The 25,923-nt window shown below is 40.3% G+C and overlaps 3 protein-coding genes across 3 annotated transcripts; 1 reads left to right on the top strand and 2 right to left on the bottom strand.

Annotated features, from left to right (window-relative positions):
• Window positions 1-19,034: 19,034 nt before the first annotated feature.
• Window positions 19,035-20,192, bottom strand: LOC139688138 (putative per-hexamer repeat protein 5). Its single transcript, XM_071585566.1, has one exon. The coding sequence runs from the start codon at window positions 20,190-20,192 to the stop codon at window positions 19,035-19,037; it is 1,158 nt and encodes a 385-aa protein (XP_071441667.1).
• A 172-nt stretch (window positions 20,193-20,364) lies between these two features.
• LOC139688140 (uncharacterized) lies at window positions 20,365-21,753 on the top strand. Its single transcript, XM_071585567.1, has one exon. It carries the CDS (start codon window positions 20,365-20,367, stop codon window positions 21,751-21,753), a length of 1,389 nt encoding a protein of 462 aa, XP_071441668.1.
• Window positions 21,754-21,763: 10 nt separating this feature from the next.
• LOC139688141 (putative per-hexamer repeat protein 5) lies at window positions 21,764-23,185 on the bottom strand. Its single transcript, XM_071585568.1, has 3 exons — window positions 23,122-23,185; window positions 21,870-22,477; window positions 21,764-21,808 (listed from the first exon to the last, which is right to left on the bottom strand). Exons 1-3 carry the CDS (start codon window positions 23,183-23,185, stop codon window positions 21,764-21,766), a joined length of 717 nt encoding a protein of 238 aa, XP_071441669.1.
• Between the last annotated feature and the right edge of the window lie 2,738 nt (window positions 23,186-25,923).

Consider the following 25,923-nt stretch of genomic DNA (forward strand, 5'->3'; position numbering starts at 1 on the left):
GTTAGGACAAGAGCGGTGATGTAAGGATAAGTGGTGCTATCACCCAACTAAATCCAACTGTCAATCGTATCTTGATTTGTAATTCGATAACCGCGATACTGGACAACCCTATTCATTTTTTCAAACCATTCGAAACGTCTCCTCTTATCGGAATGGGTTTTGATCTAGACTGCCCTTATTTAATATTTAGGCTGTATTTTCGAGTTGATCTGAATTATGAATTAGTATAACAATTTAGTCACCTCCATAATGTGTAGTTTTTCAAACAGATGCTATACTTGCAATCAGAAAGAATAATTTAAGTGGTGATAATTTATTGAAATAAAATGAATCTTTGATTTGAAGAGGCATGCAAAGCTTTCGTTTTAATCAATAAATTAGCCTGGGAAGGGACATTAAAATTGAATAACTTTATGATACATTTTATTATTAATAAAACTTTTGTCGTTTTCAAAGTAGGGTGTAATGAGACGTCTTGTTTTTGAAAAATGTCTTTAGGTTTTTATTTATTTGTGTTAACGAGTGGTAGTTCCCACCGTTCGTATATAATGGCTCGCACGGAATGCAATGGAAATATTTGATCTTTTTAATACATTTGTTTTTTTTGTCTTTTGTTCGCCATGTGGAAGGCAACGCATTCTCAGAGAAAATTAAATATCTTCATTGCGCGGAACTACCGCTCGTAGACACAGCTGAAATAAAACCTGATGGTGTTTTTTAACTTAAAGCGGCCTTAAAGACGTAAGTGGTGGAAGATCGCAAAGGTCATGCCATCTTTCGGCCTAGCGCTGAAGCTTAAGGTGGCCAGAGTTGGATAATGACGTCATGAGGCGGTGGAACACGAGAATTATTAGCGTGGAAACTTTTTAAGAGGAGGCCATGGTCATCCTTCCTAATTTTGTTATTTCCTCGACTTATTCCGTTATTTAGTCAGATATTTCGATTTTTTCATTTGGTTTTTCATTTAATTAAATTTCCGTTTAAGGATGACATTGAGAAAGTTGATTGCGCTCGGTAATTAGTTACTTATTATTGCAACCACTGTATGGGGTGAACTTGAAGTATCTGGTGATCATCAGGGTTCTCTTCATGGGATAAAAATTACGAACATGTTTTTGAAACTGTGAATTTTTCGTTTGAATGGAACTTCATGAATTGCCAATGTTTAAAATATATTCGCTGTTTTTTCCCCTAGTATAGATATTACATCATTACAATAAGAGGTAGACTATATGTTCTGTCAAAGATTTGATAAATGTTAGGAGAGTAGGCAATTGACTCAAATACACTGGAGTTTTTTTTTCTATGTTTAATAGTTTGAACTTAATTAATTTGCGAAGTCTGCGAATAATTCGCAATAATTATGAAACACTCTTAACTTAAAATATTTTTCAAAATTGGGACTTATGAATTTAGTTTTGTAAATCATTAATGTAACTTCGAGTTACTGGGATAGGGGATATATCTATTTTTTTTAATATCCGGAAATTTCTTTGGTTTTAATTTTATCATTGTAAAAGTTTACATCGTATTTGTTCTGGATAATGAATTTTACCATTTTCGTACAAACCGGTATTAAATAATCAGCAAGAAAAAAAATGAATATTTGTCATCACACGGTAACTTAACTACTTTACTTGCTTTTGGAATTATTTTTTTTTGATGCAAAACAAATCATCATATTAATTTGTAATGACATTGCGAAATACAAAGTGAATCACAAAACAGTACTGCTATTGTCATTTTTCGTGTCGTTTATCTAATATGTTTTTATAGATTATTGGATTTTTACTATAATTAGTATTAAATTGATATTTTTCTCGTCTGGTGTTCCATCATCCTGCTTTCAATCATTTAAATGACCTAAGTTCTGTCATAAGTGCTGAATAAATTGGTAAAAAGTGAAGGAAAACTAACAAATATCAAACTGAGAAGCATAAAATATATTCCTATTTTTATAACTAGTAGAAATTAACACAATAAGATTTTCGTTGTGGAATTATAAAAACTGTTCAAATAATTAATTCCAATATTTTTTTATTTCACTTGATAGTTAGATTTTCAATCAAAATAAGGTGAATTTTTATTTCCGGAAAAACTATTTGCTAAACTAAACAATTTTGGCGTTTCACTTTTCATATTTTTCATTGCGCAAACCGAGTTTCTTTTAAAAAGTATAAACGGAAAGGATGTGACTCATGAATACGACTAAAGCATGCTATGGACACACTTCAAGTACTTACATATATTCAAGGAAAATTCATATTAATATTTTATCTCTAAAATGTTGCACATAGAAGAATATCCAGATATATCGCGTAGTTGATGAGCTCCCATTCTATTTTAATTGAGTATTGATATAAACGTAATGACACCATTTACTATCAAAATAAAAAATGTAAGGTTAACTGAATATGAGTTCTCTAGGTGGAGTATACAAGATGCTATTTACGTGCATATCTCGGATATGCAGTTAAATTTAAGCTAAGTGTTTTTACTCCAAGGATGAGAGTTGACTATAATTACGAATCTGAATTTACTATAATATGGTTCGGCACGCGTTAAAAAATATGTTGTCAATTCTGTCGGTATCGTCTGAAGATAAAACTTTTCCTCTTCTCGGCAAAACAATGGAAAATTCTGTAAGAAGCGTTAACCCCAAGTTTGTGAAAGTCATTGAACCAGACAGTAGGCTCAGATTCGCGCAGAAAAATATTTTTTTCCAAGGAGCCATAAAGTATTATCTTCTCTAATTAGGTGAATGCCAGGGCAATTAATACGACTCAACATTTTCTGTGGAAATATGTCTTATCTCATACGTTTAGATTAATATCATATATGTAATAGGCAATAGAACATTTTTAAATAACCTATTAGAAGATATAGTTTTTGAAAAGAAATGTATTAAGGAAATCTAAAGATCTGAAGATATAAACATAAAACACCTAAAAATTTAAACGTATTATTATTTCGCATGAGAAAGCATTTATGAAAATAAATTTTCCTTTCGTTGAATTTACAAGCTTACGTCTCGTTGTACCTATCGTATAATTCCTGTTAAATAGTTTCCTTAAAACATTTTAACCTTGGCTTAAAATTGAGTACTTTAAGTTAGTTGAGCAAGAAAATTAAAATGTCGTACTTTTATTTCTATTGCATACTATTATTACCGCACCGTAATAATGTCTATATAATTCATCTCTCATATGGATAGTTATAATATGAAATGCTCTTGTTATTAAACAACTTATCTGCGTGATTGACGTTAGACAGACGAATAATATATGAGTATTGTGAAGTAAATATCTGTTATAAATTATAACTGAGAAGAAATTAATGCTTGGGTTAGTGCTTGGATATCAAAACAGGAAAACACAATCATTAAGCTGATGCCAGAAAAATATTTAGTGTTGGTTCGTGAATGATCTTCCTTCCCGGGTTGTTACTCAATGGTGTGGATACAATTGGTCTCGAGCATGTGACCGCCAGTCCTTCCCTAGATACAATCTGAGAGGTAAACATATTATTCGTTGGTTTTCCCCACCGGAAGTGGGCCAAGCAAATACTCCTCTATATCATGAAAAGATTTCAAATCACTCGTCCATTGCCCTCTCACTCAGCAAACTTCAAATGTGGCTCAGGTTTTAATGAGTAGATCAGGATTATTACGCCATAAACATACATTTTAGACTAGGGTTGAACGTTTTTTTCTAAAATAAAAATAATTGGGGAAACATGAGCGATTAGCCCTTAGAGATTTTTCCCATATACCGTGTGCATTGAGAAAAATCCATTCATCTATAGCCTGAAAAAATGTTTGGGTACACCCAAGTGGACTTCCTCTGTAGCTATTATCTTTATGTTAGTGCACATATTGAGTACATTATTATTATAAATCCATGATAAAATTTATGTCAAGAGTGAGATTATATATAATTAACAAAAATTTTTTATAATGTTAACAAAATGTTTAATTAAAATTAATTCAAAACAATGGGCGTCTCTTATATAGCCTATATCATTAAATTGGTAGGCATCAATTCACACCAATTTAAATTGCAGTGTTTACATGCGGATATGCCAATATGTGTACGCGGTATTTCAGAATAGATATATGATTATTATTATTTAGGTTTGCCACTGGAGAAATTTTTCCTTTCGATAATCATTTATCTAAATAAAGTAATAAACTAAGGGGTTAAATGCATAAGTTTCGCTGTTTTAAGGACACTGTTGCAACTGATGTGTCGATAATGATTTAGCATGGGATTTTTTGAGACGTGGTCTCACTTTGTGGAGGAATAAAACATCAAAAACGGAAGACATTAACCAGAAGTGAGTATCAAAAATTATTTCTACTATTTTATTACAACTGGGGAGGTAACATTTGTTGTTTCAAAGGGTAAAATATTCTACCCATATACATGTCTTTCCAGTATTTCCATATGCATGTCTTTCCAAAGGGTAAAATATTCTACCCATATACATGTCTTTCCAGTATTTTAGAACTACTAACAACCATTTCAATATATGTCAATGGAAGAAGTATGTAATACAACCATAAACTAAGAAAGATGAATAGGTTTTCACTTCTACAACATAATACCAACATCATTTACTCGAAAGGGTTCTAGGAATTAATTAAAAATAGCAATTTTTAATTAATCATGATATTCCACCATATCACGCCTGAAACGTCTCTTTTTATGGGTTCTAGGAAATTGAGCGTTCTTGCCCCAAATTCATTTTAATATTGGAGTGATGATTTAAAAGCCCTTAAATGTATGCTGAAAGTTAAAAAAGAAATGTTGGAATAGTTGTTGCAATGGCTGTATTAGTTTGAAAAACTCATTAATGACAATTTCAAAAATTTAGGTACACCTGGGAAGAAAATAAAGGGTTAGAAGGACCTATGATGCTGTAACATTGCTGCTAGTTTGTAAATTTTTCGTTAACTGGTCTTTTTTACATTACATTTAGATTACATTTGCAAATCATAAATGCTTACATTGGCATTTTTAACTTTTTTATTTGTAAAGATACATGAATGATAAAGTCTTATTATTTAAGAAAATGACAAAAGATTAATGACTACTATTCAGCGAATTATGCGTGCTTCCACTCTGCTATCAACTGTACAGTATGTGTGAATTACATCCATGAGTAAAAACTGAGTTTTTATTTATTCAAAGGTTTAGTTAACTGATGCAAAATAAATTACAATAATGAAAAAGTATTGTACGCTAATACAAATAATGATGCGATATACTTAAATCGATTCACAATTTCGATGTGATGGAGAATATTCAGTGCATGCAATATGCTTCTTAAGTTATAGAATGGGATGCTATGGAATCACCCAGGTGAAATGACGTGATGTAAAGACTAAGTTACTTACTCATTGAGAGATAAGTTAATAACAAATAAGGAAATGAAATAATTCATGGACCACTGATTTGGAACATATTATTACGATTCTATTTTTAATAGTCCATATCTTTGTGTGCATGAGGGCTTTTTGGTGAAAATACTTTATAACTTCACATTAAAAAGGTGAGCGCTTAGTCACAGAAAATCTGTGGTTCCCACGCATCGAGGCCGGCGAAATCCAACCGGTGGGAAAGAAACAGGTATTTTTTTAGTTCCCGAGGCTAATCCAGTCAAAAGATACACGATGGTGATCAATCCCTATTATAAGCCCGTAAATAAAATGAGGATGATCAAGGGCCCAAATAAAGAAATATTAATTATATTTTGCAGTGCTGTTGGCATTCATAGTGTTCTTAAACGGATGCGGATACCTAGAGGTGCAACGCCCTTGTGACCGACGCACGCAGTTCTAAATAACATTCAGATATGCTTCATTGTGGCCAGACGTTTTGGTCGTAAATGCTGGACTTTCCAACGATGGAATGACTCATAGAATGCATTGTATCGTGACTGACACTAGTGCTAAGGCGAGAGAAACGTTCCGATTTCACATAAAATGAATGTCAACACAAATTATCATAAATTATCACCAACTTTACGTCCTTTTTCGGATACAAAGGATAAAGGCGTTTAGGCTAAAATTACACTATATTTAATAATATTTATAATTTATTTATCATTAAAAATATTTATCATGTTAAATATATGCCATCAATTGTTACAAAATATATTTTAAGCAAAGTGTATGCACACAAAAAATTATAAACCGTAAAAAGCCTCAGCACACTCATTGACTACAATGAACGGTAAAACACGAAGTTCACAGTCCCTAACACATATAGTCATTTTATTTTATCTCACATGTTAAAGGTATCATTCATAGTGTTAAAAATGATAAAATGAGAGTTTGAGGTAAATAGTCATTGGAAAAAATATTTCCAAATATAGAATTTACAGTAAGTTACGAAGAGTTTTTCAGTTGAATTTTGTAGAAAGTTCCTGAAAGGCCGGTAAAAGTTTTTTTTACGTCTGTTTTATTTGTAATCTTTTTATTTCCAGGGTATTTTTTCAACCTGACACCATAAATTCAAAATCAGTTTTCGAAAAATACTTTCTTGCTTCTTGGAGGACGAACACTATCTCTCTTGATTGCCGGAAGATTCAAAGCCGCTTTCTCCCAAAATTAAAGGTACCATAAGCTAAACTGTCAGTATATTACTCCTTTTATTTAATGATGAACATGTACTTTCATTTTTCAGTTTGTTTACTAGTAATCTGTACTTTACGTTAAGCTTTATGCATAAATTGATGCATAAAAAGCAATGTAATCTCGCACTAAACCATCCGTTTTGATCTAAATAGTTTAATGTGTTTTTAGTTCAGGGACATGTCATAAGTAATATTATGTATTTCTGCTAATAACATCCTTCTACTCCTGTGCATTATCATCTATATTCTCCTTCAGTACTCCAGCGGTGAATAACTATGTTTGAATATCCTGGGATGCATATTTTATTGCCGGAGTGAGATCACCATGTAGACCGAAAGATCAAACTCTTTCTGGCCCTTCTTTTTCTTGTCATATCGGGCTAACACAAAATATTTTACGTACGGATTTTTATGCAAAAAACGAATACCATTGAGTCAACTATTTATTGATTAATCCATGCTGGTTTCCGGGAATTACCGTCGCGTAGGTTAGTCGGATGACAACTGTTTCGCCCCCAGTCCTGGAGGCGTCTTCAGGTCGAAGTGATGTGCGTTGCGTTTTGGCCGCTATATATAGGAGACGCTGGCTGGCCAGGAGCTCTCTGATTGGCTCTTTCTTGACGGCGAGTGGGAATCACCCTTTTCCAAGTGGAGGTCAGGGTGTAGCCGTCCTCACGGTTGAAATTATATGGATTTTTTATTATTTCCACCGCTTCTCTGATGAGTCGCGGAAAATATCGCCTTTCTCTTGCCAGCACTCTAGTCTGGTCGAACTTTATAGAGTGTCCCGGTTCCGACCACGCATGTTCGGCGATTGCCGAAAGTCGGAATTGTTTCTTATCAGTGGCTCTTTGGTGCTCCTTGGTCCTGCATCTGATGGACCTCCCTGTTTGACCGATATATGACTTCCCACACGTGCACTTTATCTCATATACACCTTCGTGCATGAGATCGGGGATTTTGTCCTTTGGCTTTGATATTATGTCGCTGATTTTTCTGGCTGTGGAGAACCTAGTGGTTATGTTGTGCTTCCGTAGTAGCTTGCTTATCCTCCGGTTTTTTGGTCACTAACACAAAAAAAACCGGATGGCAGCCTTGGCCATGCGGTATACCGAAAGAAAACCCACACCGACCGGTACTTGGATGCGCGATCACACCACCATCCCGCCCATAAGAGCTCGCTAGTAAATACACTAGTGCATCGCGCCTACGCCATCTCCGACGCCGAATCACTCCCATCAGAAAAGACATACCTCGTTTCCGCGCTGGGGAAAAATGGATACCCAGAACACATGGTCCGAAAAAGGACCGTCATAAAGGAAATGGAGTTGACGAAAGAGGGGATTCGGGCAAAAGAACAGAACGAGGAGAAACCTGGAAAAGAAAAACCAGCGGCATATGCTACCATTCCCTATGTCGCCGGAACGGCTGAGAGGATAAGCAAGCTACTACGGAAGCACAACATAACCACTAGGTTCTCCACAGCCAGAAAAATCAGCGACATAATATCAAAGCCAAAGGACAAAATCCCCGATCTCATGCACGAAGGTGTATATGAGATAAAGTGCACGTGTGGGAAGTCATATATCGGTCAAACAGGGAGGTCCATCAGATGCAGGACCAAGGAGCACCAAAGAGCCACTGATAAGAAACAATTCCGACTTTCGGCAATCGCCGAACATGCGTGGTCGGAACCGGGACACTCTATAAAGTTCGACCAGACTAGAGTGCTGGCAAGAGAAAGGCGATATTTTCCGCGACTCATCAGAGAAGCGGTGGAAATAATAAAAAATCCATATAATTTCAACCGTGAGGACGGCTACACCCTGACCTCCACTTGGAAAAGGGTGATTCCCACTCGCCGTCAAGAAAGAGCCAATCAGAGAGCTCCTGGCCAGCCAGCGTCTCCTATATATAGCGGCCAAAACGCAACGCACATCACTTCGACCTGAAGACGCCTCCAGGACTGGGGGCGAAACAGTTGTCATCCGACTAACCTACGCGACGGTAATTCCCGGAAACCAGCATGGATTCATCAGATAGACGGCGCGGAAGCCTAAGGATTTATTTATTGATTAGAATAAATATCTGGTGCGTTCCGGCGTATGGTATTAGTGAAAGTTCTCGGGTTTTCTTAGGTGCTCAATCTTTGCCTGCGTTCCGATGGACGACTTGCTCATCGTTGTTCAGGGTAATGTCACTTCATCCCAAGTACTCTCCCCCTTGGTCTTTCACCAAACATTTCGGTTTTTCTTCTTTTCGGCATCTTAAACCTTATGTCCGCGGCTTAAGTACCTTCTGAATGGTCCGCAGAACGTTCATCACTTTTCGTCACCTAAATGTCTATCCGTGCGGTGAAAATCCTTCACCACGTATTGACCTCAACATATTTTTACGCAACAGGAACTTTTACGAGCGGACGTATGGTGTAGCCATGGGATCTCCGTTATAGCCAGCCATACAAATTTTTGAATAGAAGACTGAGGAACAGGTTCTTAAATTGGCTCCTCTGAGCCCGAAACGCTTCTATAGATACGCGGGCACAGCGTTTATTGTTTTCAACCATGAAATGGATACCGTTGACTCATTCCTAGAAAACAACAATCAGCATGCTAACACCTAATTTAGGGTGAAGGGAGAGAGAGAGAAATCTTTCTATCTATGTCCAACTATCTTTCCTGCATATATGGACTCATAGGATAACAGACAGTACCCTGGGAAAGGGCGTATGCTGAAAGCCAGCCCATACCGGACTAACGTCACCACCATCCTTACCGACTATTCACACTGATGTCACAGCTAATATACAGAGCCCAATTCATAGCTTATAAGGACGATATGCCAGGTGAAATTAAACATCTCAGGAAGACCTGCCGTCGGAATGGGTACAACTAATGGTAGATCTCACTAGTCCTAATAGGGTCCGTCCGTCCAAGGAGAAGTCAGACGGAAGATATGAAGGTTAAGTCGATCGTTGGGTCCTGCATTTAGTGTATCTCAACCTCAGCAGGAAAATTATCTATGATTATCCAAAGGCACAACATCAGACGGTGCGTAAACCACCAACAAAAATAAGGAGCCAGTTATTTAGAATAAAGACCCAATTGGACTTAGAACCCCGGGCGTCTACCAAATCCCCTATGATTGCGGAGAAACTTACGTAGGCCGTGCTGTTGGAACAATAGACTGAAGGAATATCTGAGGAACCTCAGATCGGGGAAATCAGTGCATGGTGAAACAAATTTCGTCGGGCAGTCTATTAAGAGACGAAAAAACGATGAATGATAGACCAATCAGAAGGCACTTGACCAACGGGCAGTGGTTATACATAGAGCTGACATTTTTAATTAAAAGGCTACGGAAGTTATGAGTGTAAACATGAAAAAAACTCCCATGTGGATTGATCCAGGGGAATTTCTGAACCTGCCATAAGCCCATCAGATGTATCTTGACTAGCTGAGTACGTCCCGTCGTCGATATGTTGAAATGATTTATCTCTCCGGTTGGTGATTGGTATTTTTGCTTTCACCGTTTAGACTCTTTATATCCTCCAGGCCGTGCCACGTATAATCGCCGATCGCTATTTTCAGCCGATTGGAACAATCGACCATACCCGCGCCCACCTGCGCCCATGATGCACATGCGCGGCAGAGCTCATATATGAAAGGAAACATTGCGCGCATAACACTACCGCATGCCCCTCCCGAGGTAGATCGTCTTCGAGATGACGATGGAGGTGAACCGGGGAGAGAGGAGCGAGAGATGAAAGGGTGGGGGAACTCGCCTGCGAAGAGCTCTCGCAAGGTCGAGGCGGGTCGGAGACGAGGATGAACACACGCATCGGGGAGGTGCCGGTGGGGGAGCGGCGGGGAAGGGAAGAGAGGTAGGCTATTCCGCGTGGAAGTTCGTGACTGGCGGGGAGGCTGTTATGGAGACCGCTCCGAGAAGGCCGAGGGGAATGGGGGTTGAGAGAGGGTGGTTAGAGGCGGAGAGATAGAGAGAAGATGCGGAGGAGATGCGAGGCGCGAGAAGGGGGGGAGGGGACGGAGGTGAAAAAAGGGGAAAGAGGCGAGCAGGAAAGGGAGAGCTGATGATGGGAAAGGAAATTGAGAGAGAGGGAGAGTGTGCAGAAACAAGAGAGGGGAGACGGTGGGAGGTTCCATTCGCGAGCTTGGAACAAAAGAATTAAAGCTCTCGAGCTGGTCGGACGTGCTCCTTGATTCTCTTCCTCTCTCTCCCTTCTATTTCCCTCTCCCTTTCCTCCTTTGCTGCTTCAAGGAAATGGGAAATAAAAATAAAATCAATCACCGTGGATGATGATGAGGGAGGCGGGAGATTAATGAGAGGAGATAATTGGAGAGGGAGCAAGAGAAAAACAGCAATACAGATTGAGAGGAAAGGAAAAATGAAGTGAGGGAGATTGGAGTGGTAAGGATGTATCTATGGGTGGTGCGATGACATAATAAGGGTTCTTTTAATAACCACCCTTCAGAAAACCAATAGAGGTGCGGGATTTGAACGTGGGAATTCGAAAGAGAATGTCTCAGTCACGTCACTTAGGCGTTCAGTGTACGCGCGGAAAAATTCGCGTCCTTAGTCCGAGAAAAATCATCCATCGATTTGCGGAGCAAGATAATGCTAAAAAAATGACCAATAAAATGTTTATGATCTCATTTGGCAACATGTTTACCATCTCTAAGTAAACATATTTAAGTGGGCTTCTTGAGGGAAAAGCCGAATTGGGAATTTTAACGCTTGATATCCAGAGAGATATAAGCCCCCGAAGAAGAGATGCCTTGTGGACACAAAAAACAGGTATGACAGAGAAATGCATTTATTGCGGAAATAAGTTAGCATAAATAATCCAATGTTTGGTGAAGAGCGGGCCAATTAATTTAATGCAGTTGGATTTTTTTGTTGGTGCTGTTGGGATCGATACTCGTAGTAGTAGTAGTAGTTTTTAGGGGAGGCGACCGACTGCTGAGGTCATTTGTGCCATAGGGGATGGACAGGAAATGATAAAGGGTGGAGAGAAACCCAGCGTCGGCATTAGCCTACTCTTAATGAAAGGCGCCAAGGGGTCCGCAGTTTAACGTCCCATCCGACGGACGGCGTACTCACTCAAAGTGCCCTCCACAAAGCACCTCAAGTAGGGATCGAGATACCTCTGAAAAATATTCAACACCGCCGGGATTTGAACCCGCACCCTCTGGGTGGGAAGCCAGTACATTAGCCCCCGCACCATCTTGATCCCCTCGATACTCGATAGATGAAATTGAAGTTTGAAAATAGGGAGACTGTGCTAAGCAAAGTCATGAATAAACCCTGCCATTGCTTAAGGTAACATATAACTATGCTCAGGGAGCGTGGGTAAACATGTTGTATTTATATTCAGTAGAGCATCTATTAAATCTCTACCTATGAGACACATTTGTATGCGTGAACATAAGCAATTTGATAAGCTTTATGACGACTGTGAAAATTAAAAATAATGTTAAATATGATAGTATAACAGTCTCAAACACACTCTGTTGTGATAATTTTATTACTAATGAGCATGTATTCAAAACGTGTATCGGGCATATAAGTAATGTATATTGTACATTTTATGGAAGCCAAAAATATTTTTCAACAGACGGGGAGCTGGCCATCACAGATCCCGCCTCCGATCCGCTCTCGTGTATAATAATGAAGGTGAACCCTACCTTCCCACTTAATGGCATTAGATCCTCCATCAGTAGATCGGACTAAATCCAGCGAGTCCGCTTGCAACCAAGAAGGAATCTGGTTAAGGTGCTTCCTCCTAAAGAGAGGAAGGAATATGAAATTTTGAAAACGAGTTATATTTGCAAAAATGACAATTACATATTTTATAACAGGAAGTCAACATGAAGTCTATGATCCGCCTTAAAATATGAAATCCGTTGCAGGTGGCAAACTTTTTGAGCGCCCCTCACCCTACCTATCATATATTACTCAGGACAGAAGGCGATTTTCTCTAAATATATAAAAATAAATAAACCTGATTTTCCACCCTATTGAATCGGTTCCCTAGGATGGGGAATCTTAATCCCACTTGATGATTCATTTATTTTATCATAAAAACTTCCTTCCGTGTACAATTTAGGATTACTTAAATTGAGAAACTAAAAATCAAAAAAATATACAAAAGATCAGGACTTTTATTTTCACAATACTTATGAATGATATAAGAGAATAAATAAAACGGTGGACTTGAATTTGCGAAATGTGAATGTTTTTGAGTTAATTTTACCTTTCTTGCCGAGTTCTATCCTCGACATGGGAATAGCCTCCGGGAAGCTTTTACCTTTCAGAAGAATGCTTGCTGCTCAAGGTAAGAGACGAAAAGCAGCTCTGAATGCAGGAAGAGTGGAGAACAGAAGGTTGTTGTTCAGCAAATGCAGTGCATTACCTCAATTCGATTCTTCATGAAACAGTGAGATGGAAGAGAGTTGGTAATGCAAGAGTATGTAAAACGCACGTTGCATGATGAAATAGCTGGTGGAAGGCATAATTTATCATTTTTTCAGCCGTAGAAATAGAGAAAGGATCCCACTCTCCGATTAACTCCTTTTCTCAGGTTTTCAGCTTTGAATGCCGTTACATCGATAACTTACATACAGTGATGCTTTCCCAAAGTTTCATCATTATTATTCCAGTATATGACATTTATATGTCGTATTTCGTGGATTGTAAGGACATATTTCAAAGTTTCTGTTTTAGGAAATATCCTGCCAGATAAGAACGTGATTCAAGCACCTGAGGAACGCTACTGCAGTTTACTTTTTTCTATTGTTAAAAACTTGTTTTATAAACTTTTTTAAATGAAATCAGTCGTTTTATTGCGAATGGTAATTGTTGAAATGTTTGTAGGAAGACAAAATGACCCCAATCATTTACCTTACTAAAAACTTAGGATATAAATTCTTAATGACATTTAAATTTAAATGAAATCAATAGAATGAAAGAGGATATATAACTCAGCAGGAATTAGATGCAGTATTCTTTTCGACGTCGTCATAAGATATTTTGCATTTGATGTGAAGCTGAAATTTGCTTGCTGCTCTAAACATTTTCCTCATCTGATCACTTTATTACAAATCCCTTCAGGATGCATTGCGGTTTCGAAGAGGTGAAGGTCGATGACTTCAAGAGAGGAATGCAAACGTGACAAAATTTCAAGCCTCTTTGACCCGTACCACCGAACTACGTCCTCGAATTTTACCCTCATATCGTTTCGGTCGCATAAATTATTTAAGAGTATTTGTGAATTGGCATTTGGTGGTTTTTTTTGGAGGAATATAAAGTGATTTTCTCAAAATTTACACAGAATAAAGGCAAATGAAACAAAACTATTTTACCTAAATGTTTTTACATAGTCCCAAGCAAGGTATAAAATACTCTCTTAAAAGTACCAAATGTCAGAGTAAATCACTTTGATTATTTAGTCAGTAAAAGGAATGCGAAATAACATTTTTTGTTATGACCCAAACTGATCCATGAAGGTAAAAGAAAGAGATACTAAATAAAATATATATTAATACCAAGTACTGATGCTTGAAGAGAATTAAGCAAGCTGTAGAATTTTCATGGTCTTATTTAAATGTTTGCAATAATAATGCAATAGTACATTCTTTACTACAACGTGTTGCTAATTATTGATTCCATATTAACCACTCAAAACAACACCAAGGGAGGTACTTATTTAGAGAAAATTAATGTCCAACCTTTCCTCAATCCTAAGTCTGTTTGAAACCAGACATTTAGACATTTTCTATTTATTTTCCTTCATTCTTATACCATTATTTTAACATTGACGTTTGACAATTTTATTGCTATTTTTCTTCACGGATATATATCCGTTCTAATCACCAATGTAGAAGATATTTCCACTTTGACTTATAATGATTCTTCTTCTATTAGTTCAGATCCAAGAAATTGTGGTGATATTATGAGCAAACAAAACAATATCAAGTAATCAGATGAGCCGCGGGCGAATCAATAAAATATTAATAATATTGCGCTTATTTCTGGCTGTGGAAATGCATATCTTTGAAAGAAAGAATTATTCCGACTGCCAGAAAACTGACTTACGTATATGCATAGGGGTGGATGACGAAAATCGACGGTTGAACACGAGACAACGCAATCGAGGTGAGTTGGTTGATGGTTAGTGGTTGGTGGAGAAAGGATGGAAGTAAGCGAGTAAAGGAGGTGGAGGGCGTGTCGGGAGGGTGAGAACCGGTCTTGTGAGAGTACCAACTTTGCCGGTTGTGCTGTAGGGTCATGGACCGCCGCCGGTCTGAGATCAGGTCGAGTAAACGCATTTTATTTGGTATCCGCGAATCTCGGGGTGTAAATAATTCAGATTTTTCTATAAAAGTGAGAATTTCATTTGTAAATATGAGTAAATGATAAGAAAAGACCATTTTTTCTCAACACGATTGGAAGAATAAGATTTGATACAATTATAATCCCTGATGTTGTATCTATGGCGACGAAGAAACGGTGAAGAGACTGGGATAAAGAAATAGCTACTAAAATCTGGCAACGCATTTCCACAAAAGAAGGTTCAAAATTAGGGAAAAAGGAAAAGCGAATGTAACATATAAAGGGAGGATGTCCGCTTCTAAAATATCATAAAATTTTCAGTCTTGTCAATAAAATATGGGGCCAAACATTGGGCTCAAAATTCTCTGATGTTCCAGAATTATAAACCGGAATAACCATAACCATAAACGTAGTAATCAACCCGAAGGTCGATTTGGTAGGTAATGGTAGAGTTCGGCCAGTAGTGACCCGACGGAGTGTGAAATTCACACATCAGGGAGGGGGGGTAGTTCCTTTCCCTGTGCAGGTTATGGTTTCCCAGGAAGACCTGGTACTCGAAAAGTCACATAGTGCAGCTGGTGGAGCTACAGGTGACCAGAGACTTGCCCGAGATCCTCTGGTCAGTAGTCCAACGCTCTACCCCCTTGACTAGCGCGACCCGCGTATTAGCACCTATAAACCGGAATATGAGCGAAAAATTATTTATTATTAAAGTGAAATTTTAACAAAACTGTGTACATGTATTACTTTATCTACGCTTAACCTGCTTATCACACTCCGAAATGGACATTAACCTTCATAAATATATTGCCAAATTTTCAGAATGAGAGCCATAGTTTAACCAAGCCACTGTAGGCTACGATAACGTTGAGGTAACCATTTTTACTTCAAATAACAAGCAGCGGGATTATGGTAAGATTAAGAGACGATTAAACCTATTCTGATACACCTAAACCCTCGATAACAATGTAAAATTGACTGTGGGTATAAATACGTATGTAACTACAAAATACCCCACAAGATGTCTCAAGTGCATGTTGCGGGGGACACAATTAATGAGTAGGTACACCACAAATATGAGTGAATACCTGCATTCAGATATACTCTTATATTACTCTAATACTCACAAAAATCGAGCACATGTAGCATATATGAATAACTATATTAATATATGATGTAATATTGGGTGTGTTTGACGGAATCATGACATTTTGGTTTTTCAATTTAAAAAATGCGGGGTCTTGAGTTCGAGTTTTTATTATTGCGTATCGTGAGAGGAGGAACGTGTACTTGAATATGTCGGCGACCTATCTCTTATATTTTGTCACGGTGGTCGCACCTACTAGTATCATTGGGTGCCACAATAATGTCCCCGTTGCTGTAAGAAAACTTAGATGCCTTTTATCACTAAAAGTGACTTGCCTACTCTCTCCGTCAATCAAGAGGATAGCTAACTAATTCTTCCAACATGCCCATCACGCTTACTTTCTTCTCGTGATAATGCTTTACAAATACACCGGATTTCATATGAACCTTTTCCAGTACCTAAATTGTTTCTCCATGGACCCCAAAATACTTACCAAGTATTATTTCATATGTGACCTAACTCAGGCGGAGTAGCACCTCTCCCTTACATCACATTTATATTTTCCTGAAACTCTTCCATGGAAACCAAGCTGCTTAAGTCTAAAATGAGGATAAAAATAATTGAATTTTCAATCGCTGACGGACGAAGTAAACCAGTCTTACACATGCAAAAGTCATATAATTTTCCTCTTTAAGAGGACATTTTCTAGTTAAAACCAGATTTAATTTACCAGTTTTTCTTATATGTCTACTGTAGTGTAAAATAATGCTTTGAGGAAGAACATCACGTATTCCTCAGTCATCATCGAGCACACTGGTTTGACAGGTTTGAAGGTTGAGAGAATAAATATCTACTGAATCCGGGTGCATGAGGCAAATTGCTTCCCCTACGCTGGCTAACAACAACTGATTAAATCTGGTTCTCAGAAAATTGTGAGCATGTGGATATAATGAAGTTAACGGGATTTGAACCCAGGATTTTACGGTCAGTGGGCGTACCTACTTGTACCGAACAAGCGGGCAGAGTTTAGTTGCCGCTCCAAACACCAGCCCGTCGTTAAGTTATTCATTGCGTGTACTGCCCTGAATAAAGTGGCTTTTGCTTGTGGCTTCACATGGAGCTTTCTACTTCATCCCTGAAGTTTGCAGGAACGCAAGAGAAGAATTGTGCAAAATAATTCTCCAAGTAGAACCACACACTTGAAATCTAGCCCATGAAAATTATGAATTCTATATACCAAGATGGCAATAGCGAACAAACAAAAACACAGAAACACACAGAAAAGAAACTCACACGTATTTCGAATATTCGGGCCGTTCTAACTGAGTTCCTTCTCTTCCTAGAGAAAAGTGACAGCGCCGAAAATAGGGACTGAATTACATAATATAGCTGTCACATCATCATGCGGTAGAAGAAGATTCTATAACACAAAGGTTTAAATTAAGAATTATGAATAGTTAGCAGGTTTCAAGAAAAGGATTGTTTGATATAAGCAAGGAATTTACATTAAAAATGTAGCTGTGTTTAACTTTCTCACCGGTATGTTCGTAAACTGAGTGGATACGGCGAGCAATTATATCTCTGCATTAGACTGAATTCCCTTAATGTGACCCATTCCACCTTCTGCCACCTTGGCAATGGGTGCAGTGGCAAAAAAAATTGAAGAACCCGACCCTTTGACTATATTAAATTTTATCCATGATTTTTCCTTTCTTCTACATGAAAGGCAATATGAGAATTATATGAATGGTTCTACTGTAGTTAAATGGGATATCTTAAGAAGCATAGGGTTTTTGTTTTTATCTTGGGCATGCTTTGCTTTTCATTTTTCTTATATTTTCTAAATAACGACCATTTAATTATGACTCTGATTACCTCTAGTAGGTTATTATTTATAAAATGGCGACTTGGGATAATTTTGGTTAATAATAATTATTATTGGTGGTTTCTGACATTTTTTCCCCGTCCCTATGATTATAACACATTTTAAACAGTACGTGATGATCGAAGCCATAATTTTCAAAGCAACGGCAATATTTAATATTCTCATCGAAAGATTTGCCTAAAATATCCCTTTATAATACCAAGCCACAATCGTTATTATGCGATTCGTATTCAGTACATTCTCTTCTGAGCTTACTATACATTATATTAAATAGGTATATACTTATAAAGACAAAAATTATTTTTCAGATTTAAGTGAAGTATTAATTTCCGCCTCTTGACCATGAAAAATTTTTACGTTATAACTTAACATCTTCGAGAAGACATTTCGAACTATGAAAAAATATAAGGAAGTGCATCAAGAAAATGAGGGAGATATTTTAACAACAAAAAAAGGAAAGAAGAGATGATTTAATCAAGAAATATTGCGGTAACATAGAATGAAACCAGGCATTAGGGTTTATTAATTAATCTTGATCAATTTTTATCCTAGCTTATTGCATCTTAACCTGGGCTCCTACTTAAGGAGAATGCTCATATTATCCTGCATCCATTCGCTATACTGCTCAGTAAGTTCCATTACATTTCTTGATTTGATCAACGTGCAAATGTACCAAGGACTCGAATCTCATTGTAAATCCTCCAAAATCACTTCCATCTCTTTTAGCAGAGTACAGGTACATATTCACATTTGCAACAAAATCTTTTAAGAAAATTGACTTATGTAGAGAATGACTTAAAATCGAGTTTCTAATTTTCCATGCAAAGACACCAACCTATGGTTACCAAAGAAGTGCCTAATACGAAAAAGGACATTTCTTAAGATAGTGGAAGTATTTCCATATAAAAAAGGTATGTAAAGGTCCTCGTAATTAAAATGGGCTCTCCAGATAAAGAAAAAACATACAAAACAGAACTGAACAAAAGAGAAAATGATTTATTAGAAAACAATAAATTGAAACGTAAAGGTTTACATGGGAGGTATTCCACTGATAAAATTTAAAAAAATACATCAGTCGACGCTTTCGGATGCTTTAGTACTCTTGCATTTCAGTGCCGCGAGGAATTTTGAGAAATTTCTTATTCCTGGAAGAAAAATTCCACTATCCGGTTGTCGGTAATTAGAAACAGACACAGACGTTGAGGTCGCAGTGGACCCAACAGATGTAGTTATCGACGCGCTTTGAACACCACTCTGTGATGACCCAACATTGGCTCCTGTGTCAAGACCCGTGACCGTTCCTGAACCGAGGCCAATTCCACTACCAATTACGCTAACAGTTCCTACCCCACTACCAGATCCAGACCCTGAACCAGTTCCCATACCATTACCCGATCCAATACCAACACCTGATCCACTACCAAATCCACCTCCTACTCCTGTACCTGATCCGGTTCCCGTACCAGATCCAAAACCACTTCCTGCTCCCGAACCGGACCCCAAACCTGTTCCGCTTCCTAAACCAGTGCCCGTTCCTGAACCGAAACCAGTCCCGCTGCCAGTGGCTAATCCACTCCCTGATCCCGTTCCTGTACCACTCCCAGATCCGATGCCAGCACCTGATCCACTGCCGATTCCTGTACCTGATCCGGTTCCCGTACCAGATCCAAAACCACTTCCTGCTCCCGAACCGGAACCAAAACCTGTACCGCTTCCTACACCGGTACCTGTTCCAGAACCAAAACCAGTCCCGCTTCCAGTGCCTAATCCACCCCCTGATCCCGTTCCTGTACCACTCCCAGATCCGCTGCCAGCACCTGATCCACCACCTATTCCTGAACCTGACCCGGTTCCTGTACCAGATCCAAAACCGCTTCCTGCTCCCGAACCGGAAACAAAACCTGTACCGCTTCCTACACCGGTACCTGTTCCAGAACCAAAACCAGTCCCGCTCCCAGTGCCTAATCCAGTCCCTGAGCCTGTTCCTGTACCACTTCCAGATCCGATGCCAGCACCTGATCCACCACCTATTCCTGAACCTGATCCGGTTCCTGTACCAGATCCAAAACCACTTCCTGTCCCTGAACCGGAACCAAAACCTGTTCCGCTTCCTAAACCGGTGCCCGTTCCTGAACTGAAACCAGTCCCGCTGCCAGTACTTAATCCACCCCCTGGTCTCGTTCCTGTACTACTCCCAGATCCGCTGCCAGCACCTGATCCACTTCCCATTCCTGTACCTGATCCGGTTCCCGTACCAGATCCAAATCCGCTTCCTGCTCCCGAACCGGAACCAAAACCTGTTCCGCTTCCTACACTGGTGCCCGTTCCTGAACCGAAACCAGTCCCGCTGCCAGTGGCTAATCCACTCCCTGATCCCGTTCCTGTACCACTACCAGATCCGATGCCAACACCTGATCCACTACCTATTCCTGAACCTGATCCGGTTCCTGTACCAGATCCAAAACCAATTCCTGTCCCTAAACCGGAACCCAAACCAGTCCCGCTGCCAGTACCTAATCCAGTCCCTGAGCCTGTTCCTGTACCACTTCCAGATCCAATGCCAGCACCTGATCCACTGCCTATTCCTGAACCTGATCCGGTTCCTGTACCATATCCAAAACCACTTCCTGCCCCTGAACCGGAACCAAAACCTGTTCCGCTTCCTACACCGGTGCTCGTTCCTGAACCGAAACCACTCCCGCTTCCAGTACCTAATCCACTCCCTGAGCTTGTTCCTGTACCACTTCCAGATCCGATAGCACCACCTAATCCACTGCCTGATCCGGTTCCCGTACCAGATCCAAAACCACTTCCTGCTCCCGAACCGGACCCCAAACCTGTTCCGCTTCCTAAACCAGTGCCCGTTCCTGAACCGAAACCAGTCCCGCCGCCAGTGGCTAATCCACTCCCTGATCCCGTTCCTGTACCACTTCCAGATCCGATGCCAGCACCTGATCCACTGCCGATTCCTGTACCTGATCCGGTTCCCGTACCAGATCCAAAACCACTTCCTGTCCCTGAACCGGAACCAAAACCTGTTCCGCCTCCTATACCGGTGCCCGTTCCTGAACCGAAACCTGTCCCGCTGCCAGTACCTAATCCACTCCCTGAGCCTGCTCCTGTACCACTTCCAGTTCCGATGCCAGCACCTGATCCACTGCCTATTCCTGTACCTGATCCGGTTCCTGTACCAGATCCAAAACCAATTCCTGTCCCTAAACCGGAACCAAAAGCAGTCCCGCTGCCAGTACCTAATCCAGTCCCTGAGCCTGTTCCTGTACCACTTCCAGATCCAATGCCAGCACCTGATCCACTGCCTATTCCTGAACCTGATCCGGTTCCCGTACCAGATCCAAAACCGCTTCCTACTCCCGCCCCGGAAACAAAACCTGTACCGCTTCCTACACCGGTGCCGGTTCCTGAACCGAAACCACTCCCGCTGCCAGTACCTAATCCAGTCCCTGAGCCTGTTCCTGAACCACTCCCATATCCGATGCCAGCACCTGATCCACTCCCTATTCCGGTACCTAATCCGGTTCCCGTACCAGATCCAATACCACTTCCTGCTCCCGAACCGGACCCAAAACCAGTTGCGCTCCCTAAGCCAGTGCCCGTTCCTGACCCGAGACCAGTTCCATTACCGAATCCGCTTCCTGTTCCTAGTCCATTTCCGGAACCTGTTCCAGTCCCCGTACCAGTTACGAAGATACTTCCTGCGCCGGAGCCTTGTCCAAATCCCGTTCCGCTGCCAAATGCCATTCCTGTTCCACTTCCTACTCCTGTCCCCTGACCTATAGCAGTCAGGCTTCCGGGTCCTCCTCCACTCCAAAATCCGGTCCCTGTTCCTATTCCAATACCTGTTCCTGTACCACCCACTGCTCCAATTGTACCACCCGTTCCACCAACATTTCCACCTCCCAATCCTGTGCCAAACCCACTTCCGAAACCAGTTCCCGAACCACTCGCCGCCCACGAACTTGATCCAGCGCCCGTTCCGCTACCGAACGTGGTACCCGTTCCACTTCCTGCCCATGCTCCTGAACCGGTTGCGGTGCTGCTACCAAATCCACTCCCGGCTCCAATCCCTGATCCAAATCCCGTAACAGATCCAAATCCTGTGCCTGATCCCAATCCGCTACCAGATCCAAAACCTCCACCTGTCCCTGTTCCTATTCCTCCCCCCAATCCGCTTCCTATCCCAGCTACAAACCCATTTCCCGAGCCCGGACCCGATCCGAAACCAGTGGCGCTACTAATACCACTTCCAGTTCCAACTCCAGTCCAAAATCCGGTCCCTATACCAATGCCCGTGCCGGGTTTAATTCCAGTACCAGATTCCAACCCTCCACCTGTTCCACTACCAAATGCACCCCCTATTCCTATATTATATCCACTTCCTGCACTAGTACTAAATCCACTGCCCGTTCCAATAGAGGACCATGCACCTCCGCCAGTGAAGCTACTTCCAAAATTGGAAGTTCCACCAGATGCCCCGGTTGATCCAGGAACTCCTCCTGAAATCGGATAAATGCGATAGGAAGAACATATTTTTTTTATTTTCTCTAATGGTGGTAATAAGCTGTATTATATTAATCTGTGAACACGATTATTTGCCAAAAGATAACTAATCCTTCTTTACTCAATCATGCATTCATGTGTTTGTGTGGGAATATTTGAATCCGCCAGTGAACAAGGTTCAAACCGTAGTCCGAGCAGGCTCCCATGAGTCAAATGCATGCCACCTCGAGTGTTATTGGTGTCCATTTGTTTGAGGGGGAACGTAGGTAATGCACTACGGAATCATAAAATTAATGAAAAAAATATGGATGGAGGCATGCTGAGGAACTGGTCGAGAGAAAAGTGTGGTAAAGGGTAGCCAGAGGCTAAGTGATTGTTGATTCGTATGTTGAGGAGTGTAGCAGACTGATGAAAATCGTATGAGGGTCAGAATTTACAATTTAGTAGGTAATCTAATGAGGGATGTGTAAGAGGAGTACCGTGGGATGGAAGAATAGTAATTTCACGGGGAAGGCAAGTAATGGTGAAAATGGGACATTTTTGATTATGGCATAATGCCGGGGTGGATCTATGGGTGGCAAAGAGTTTGATAACGGTTAAGTGGATACGACTTGATCACAAATTTAGGTGACATGTTTACTGTAGGTATATGCTGGAGTGTCTTTGACAATATTTTGTTGGGGCTGAATTCTTGGGAAGTACATCGTGTAAATGAAGAATTTACATGAGTTGTTGTTTTGGATAGGTTGGGGCGAGTGAAATTTTTTTTCGAAGGATTCCTCCAGTAGGAACTCATTGCAGCCGCGGCTTAGAAGTGTTACATGCCAATTGTTCCGGAAGCTGTCAAGTAAATTTTTATTGTATCAGATTCTGTTATCGCGATGGTAGAATAAGTCCGGAAGACAGTGTTTGGTGTGCCGTAAGTGGAAGATGTTTCAGTCGAGGAAATTTAGTTTTTTGCTTGTTTTTGTGAAGGTGTGTACTTTTAGGTAAGTGGGAAAACTATTAACGTCGAGGAAAGTAATTTCTAACGCAGAGTAGAAGGAAATGATTGAGAGATAAGAGAAAGTATTGAAGGAGAGGCTGAATGTTTCATCGGTCACTTGCTATATGACTAGAGAAGACCACATCACCTACATGCATATTTGGACCAGAAGAAGAGGCTCCCGTAGAGCCGGAAAGAAAGTAGAACGGGAGTTGGCGGAGGTTAATGTGGAGGTTTGTGTATGGACAACTGAATATAATTCCCGTTGCAAAGCCAAAGATTTGCGGATTAAGCATATTACGGAAGGAGTAGGAAATGTTACTTAGGATAAGATGTAACCGAGACAAGAGCGCTATGTGATGTGGGACGCATGGATTATAGTCGCAGGGATGAAAGAGAAAAGGAGAGAGAGCGACGGATTGAGGAGTAAAGGGATGCGAAGTCGATTGCGACCATAATGAGCCGGGTTTCCGAAGTTACAGTGATTGAGCAGAGAAGGTTGAGAAATGGCGCGTTTAACATGACACAATAGAGAGCGGACTAGAGGTTGGAGGTTGTGAGAGGTGGCGACGGACATAATACCTACCGGGTACTGAAGGAAAACAACATTTGGCCAGCCGGGGATATCGAGTTTAAGTATTTTGGGGATAATGCAATGGGAGAAGTAAGTGGGCGAGGCGGGATGTGGTTGGAAATGTTAGTAGAGAAGAGGACCTCAAAGGCTCCATTATCTTCACCAATCCCGACTGGACCGCTGCCACCAGGAAAATCGCCCAAATTGCAAAATAATTCTTAAATTTAAAAAAATCTTTGAGAAAGGATGTAATCTATGTCTGGACATCTATGTTTGGATGATTTAAAATGTTTTTTTCAAAATGATTAAGGCTTAGAAATGAGGACTTAGGACTTAGAAATGAGGGTCGGTATACTTTGGAGAGGACATCAATAATAAAGAAATCATATCGGTAATTTTAGAGCAGAGATTTCGGCTAACAAGATGACTGCCGTGGAATAATAAGTCGTAGATTATTAAATGATATGGTGGTAATTAAATAACATCATGGCTACTAAAAATATTATCCACCATAGATTTCGACGGAAATATAGAGTTTTAGTGAGAATGGCGGCTCTGTTCCCTTTTGGGGCTGGAAAAAATCAAAATATCCTGTTTAGAAGAAAAATTATAAGTGACGAGAAAGGATATTTTTGTAAGATAGTTCATGCTGCTGAGTTGGGCGAGTGAACAGTAAGCGATTAAACAAGCTGTTTAGCGTTTTGTAAGGGTTGCTGTGTTAAGTCAGGAAGTAATATAATAAGGGCAACAAAGGTTACCTCGTGTATATTCATGATTTCAGCGGCTCTTAATCGAACAAATTGACAATGAAAAAAAGGCAATGGGGTTATTATACGGGAATATATGTATAAAGAAATGACGATGCAAACCATGCATTATCTGAAGGTGAAAGCACCGCACTGAAAACGTCATATGCTAAGATGTAATTTCCCTTCCCGCTTCGCGATCTAATTAATGTTGAAATCAGAGTTTATTTAATACTTACTAGAATTTTTGCAAAAGTTTTAGGAAATCAAGGAAAATTATTCTTCCAAATTTGATAGAGATATATTAAATTATAATTCGAATTGAAAGAGGTTCGAAAAAGAGTAAAATAATATAATAAAAGAGTCCAGTATTAAAAAACGTATTTAAAATAAATTTTACTTACCAGTTCCAGATGTATTTCCTGATCCAACACCAATTCCTGTCCCGGATCCTTGCCCAAGGCCACTTCCTGTCCCAAATCCACTGCCACTACCGACACCCGATCCAGAACCGCTTCCTATTCCCGAACTGGATCCATACCCTCCTCCACTTCCAGATCCGAAACCGCTTCCAGCACCCACTCCACTTCCTGATCCACTTCCTACCCCAGATCCTTGGCCAGATCCACTTCCAGATCCGAAACCGCTACCGGTACCCACTCCAGTGCCGGATCCGCTTCCCGTTCCCGTTCCTTGGCCAGTTCCACTTCCCGAGCCAAAACCACTCCCAGTGCCCCCTCCCGATCCAGCCCCAATTCCTGCCCCGGCTCCTTGCCCAAATCCACTTCCTGTCCCTAATCCACTGCCGCTACCATAACCAGTTCCAGAACCACTTCCGATTCCCGAACCGGATCCATATCCTACTCCACTTCCAGATCCGAAACCGCTTCCAGCACCCACTCCAATTCCTGATCCACTTCCTACCCCAGATCCTTGGCCAGATCCACTTCCAGATCCGAACCCGCTACCGGTACCCACTCCAGTGCCGGATCCGCTTCCCGTTCCCGTTCCTTGACCAGTTCCACTTCCCGAGCCAAAACCACTCCCAGTGCCCCCTCCCGATCCAGCCCCAATTCCTGCCCCGGCTCCTTGCCCAAATCCACTTCCTGTCCCATGTCCACTGCCGCTACCATAACC

The sequence above is a fragment of the Hetaerina americana genome, unplaced genomic scaffold, assembly GCF_022747635.1.
Source record: "Hetaerina americana unplaced genomic scaffold, ioHetAmer1.1.p SCAF_2, whole genome shotgun sequence".
NCBI lineage: Eukaryota > Metazoa > Arthropoda > Insecta > Odonata > Calopterygidae > Hetaerina > Hetaerina americana.

Excerpts from the sequence above, each read along its gene's own strand:
- LOC139688138 (XM_071585566.1), bottom strand. The coding sequence starts at position 20,192 with ATGGGAAGTGGATCAGGTGCTGGCAGCGGATCTGGGAGTAGTACAGGA.
- LOC139688140 (XM_071585567.1), top strand. The coding sequence starts at position 20,365 with ATGCCAACACCTGATCCACTACCTATTCCTGAACCTGATCCGGTTCCT.
- LOC139688141 (XM_071585568.1), bottom strand. The coding sequence starts at position 23,185 with ATGTACTTCCCAAGAATTCAGCCCCAACAAAATATTGTCAAAGACACT. Across the intron at positions 22,478-23,121 it reads CACTCCAGCATATACCTACA|GAGGAGTTCCTGGATCAACC; the intron begins GTAAACATGTCA and ends ATCCGATTTCAG. Across the intron at positions 21,809-21,869 it reads CAGGATTGGGAGGTGGAAAT|GAACAGGGACCGGATTTTGG; the intron begins GTTGGTGGAACG and ends GTATTGGAATAG.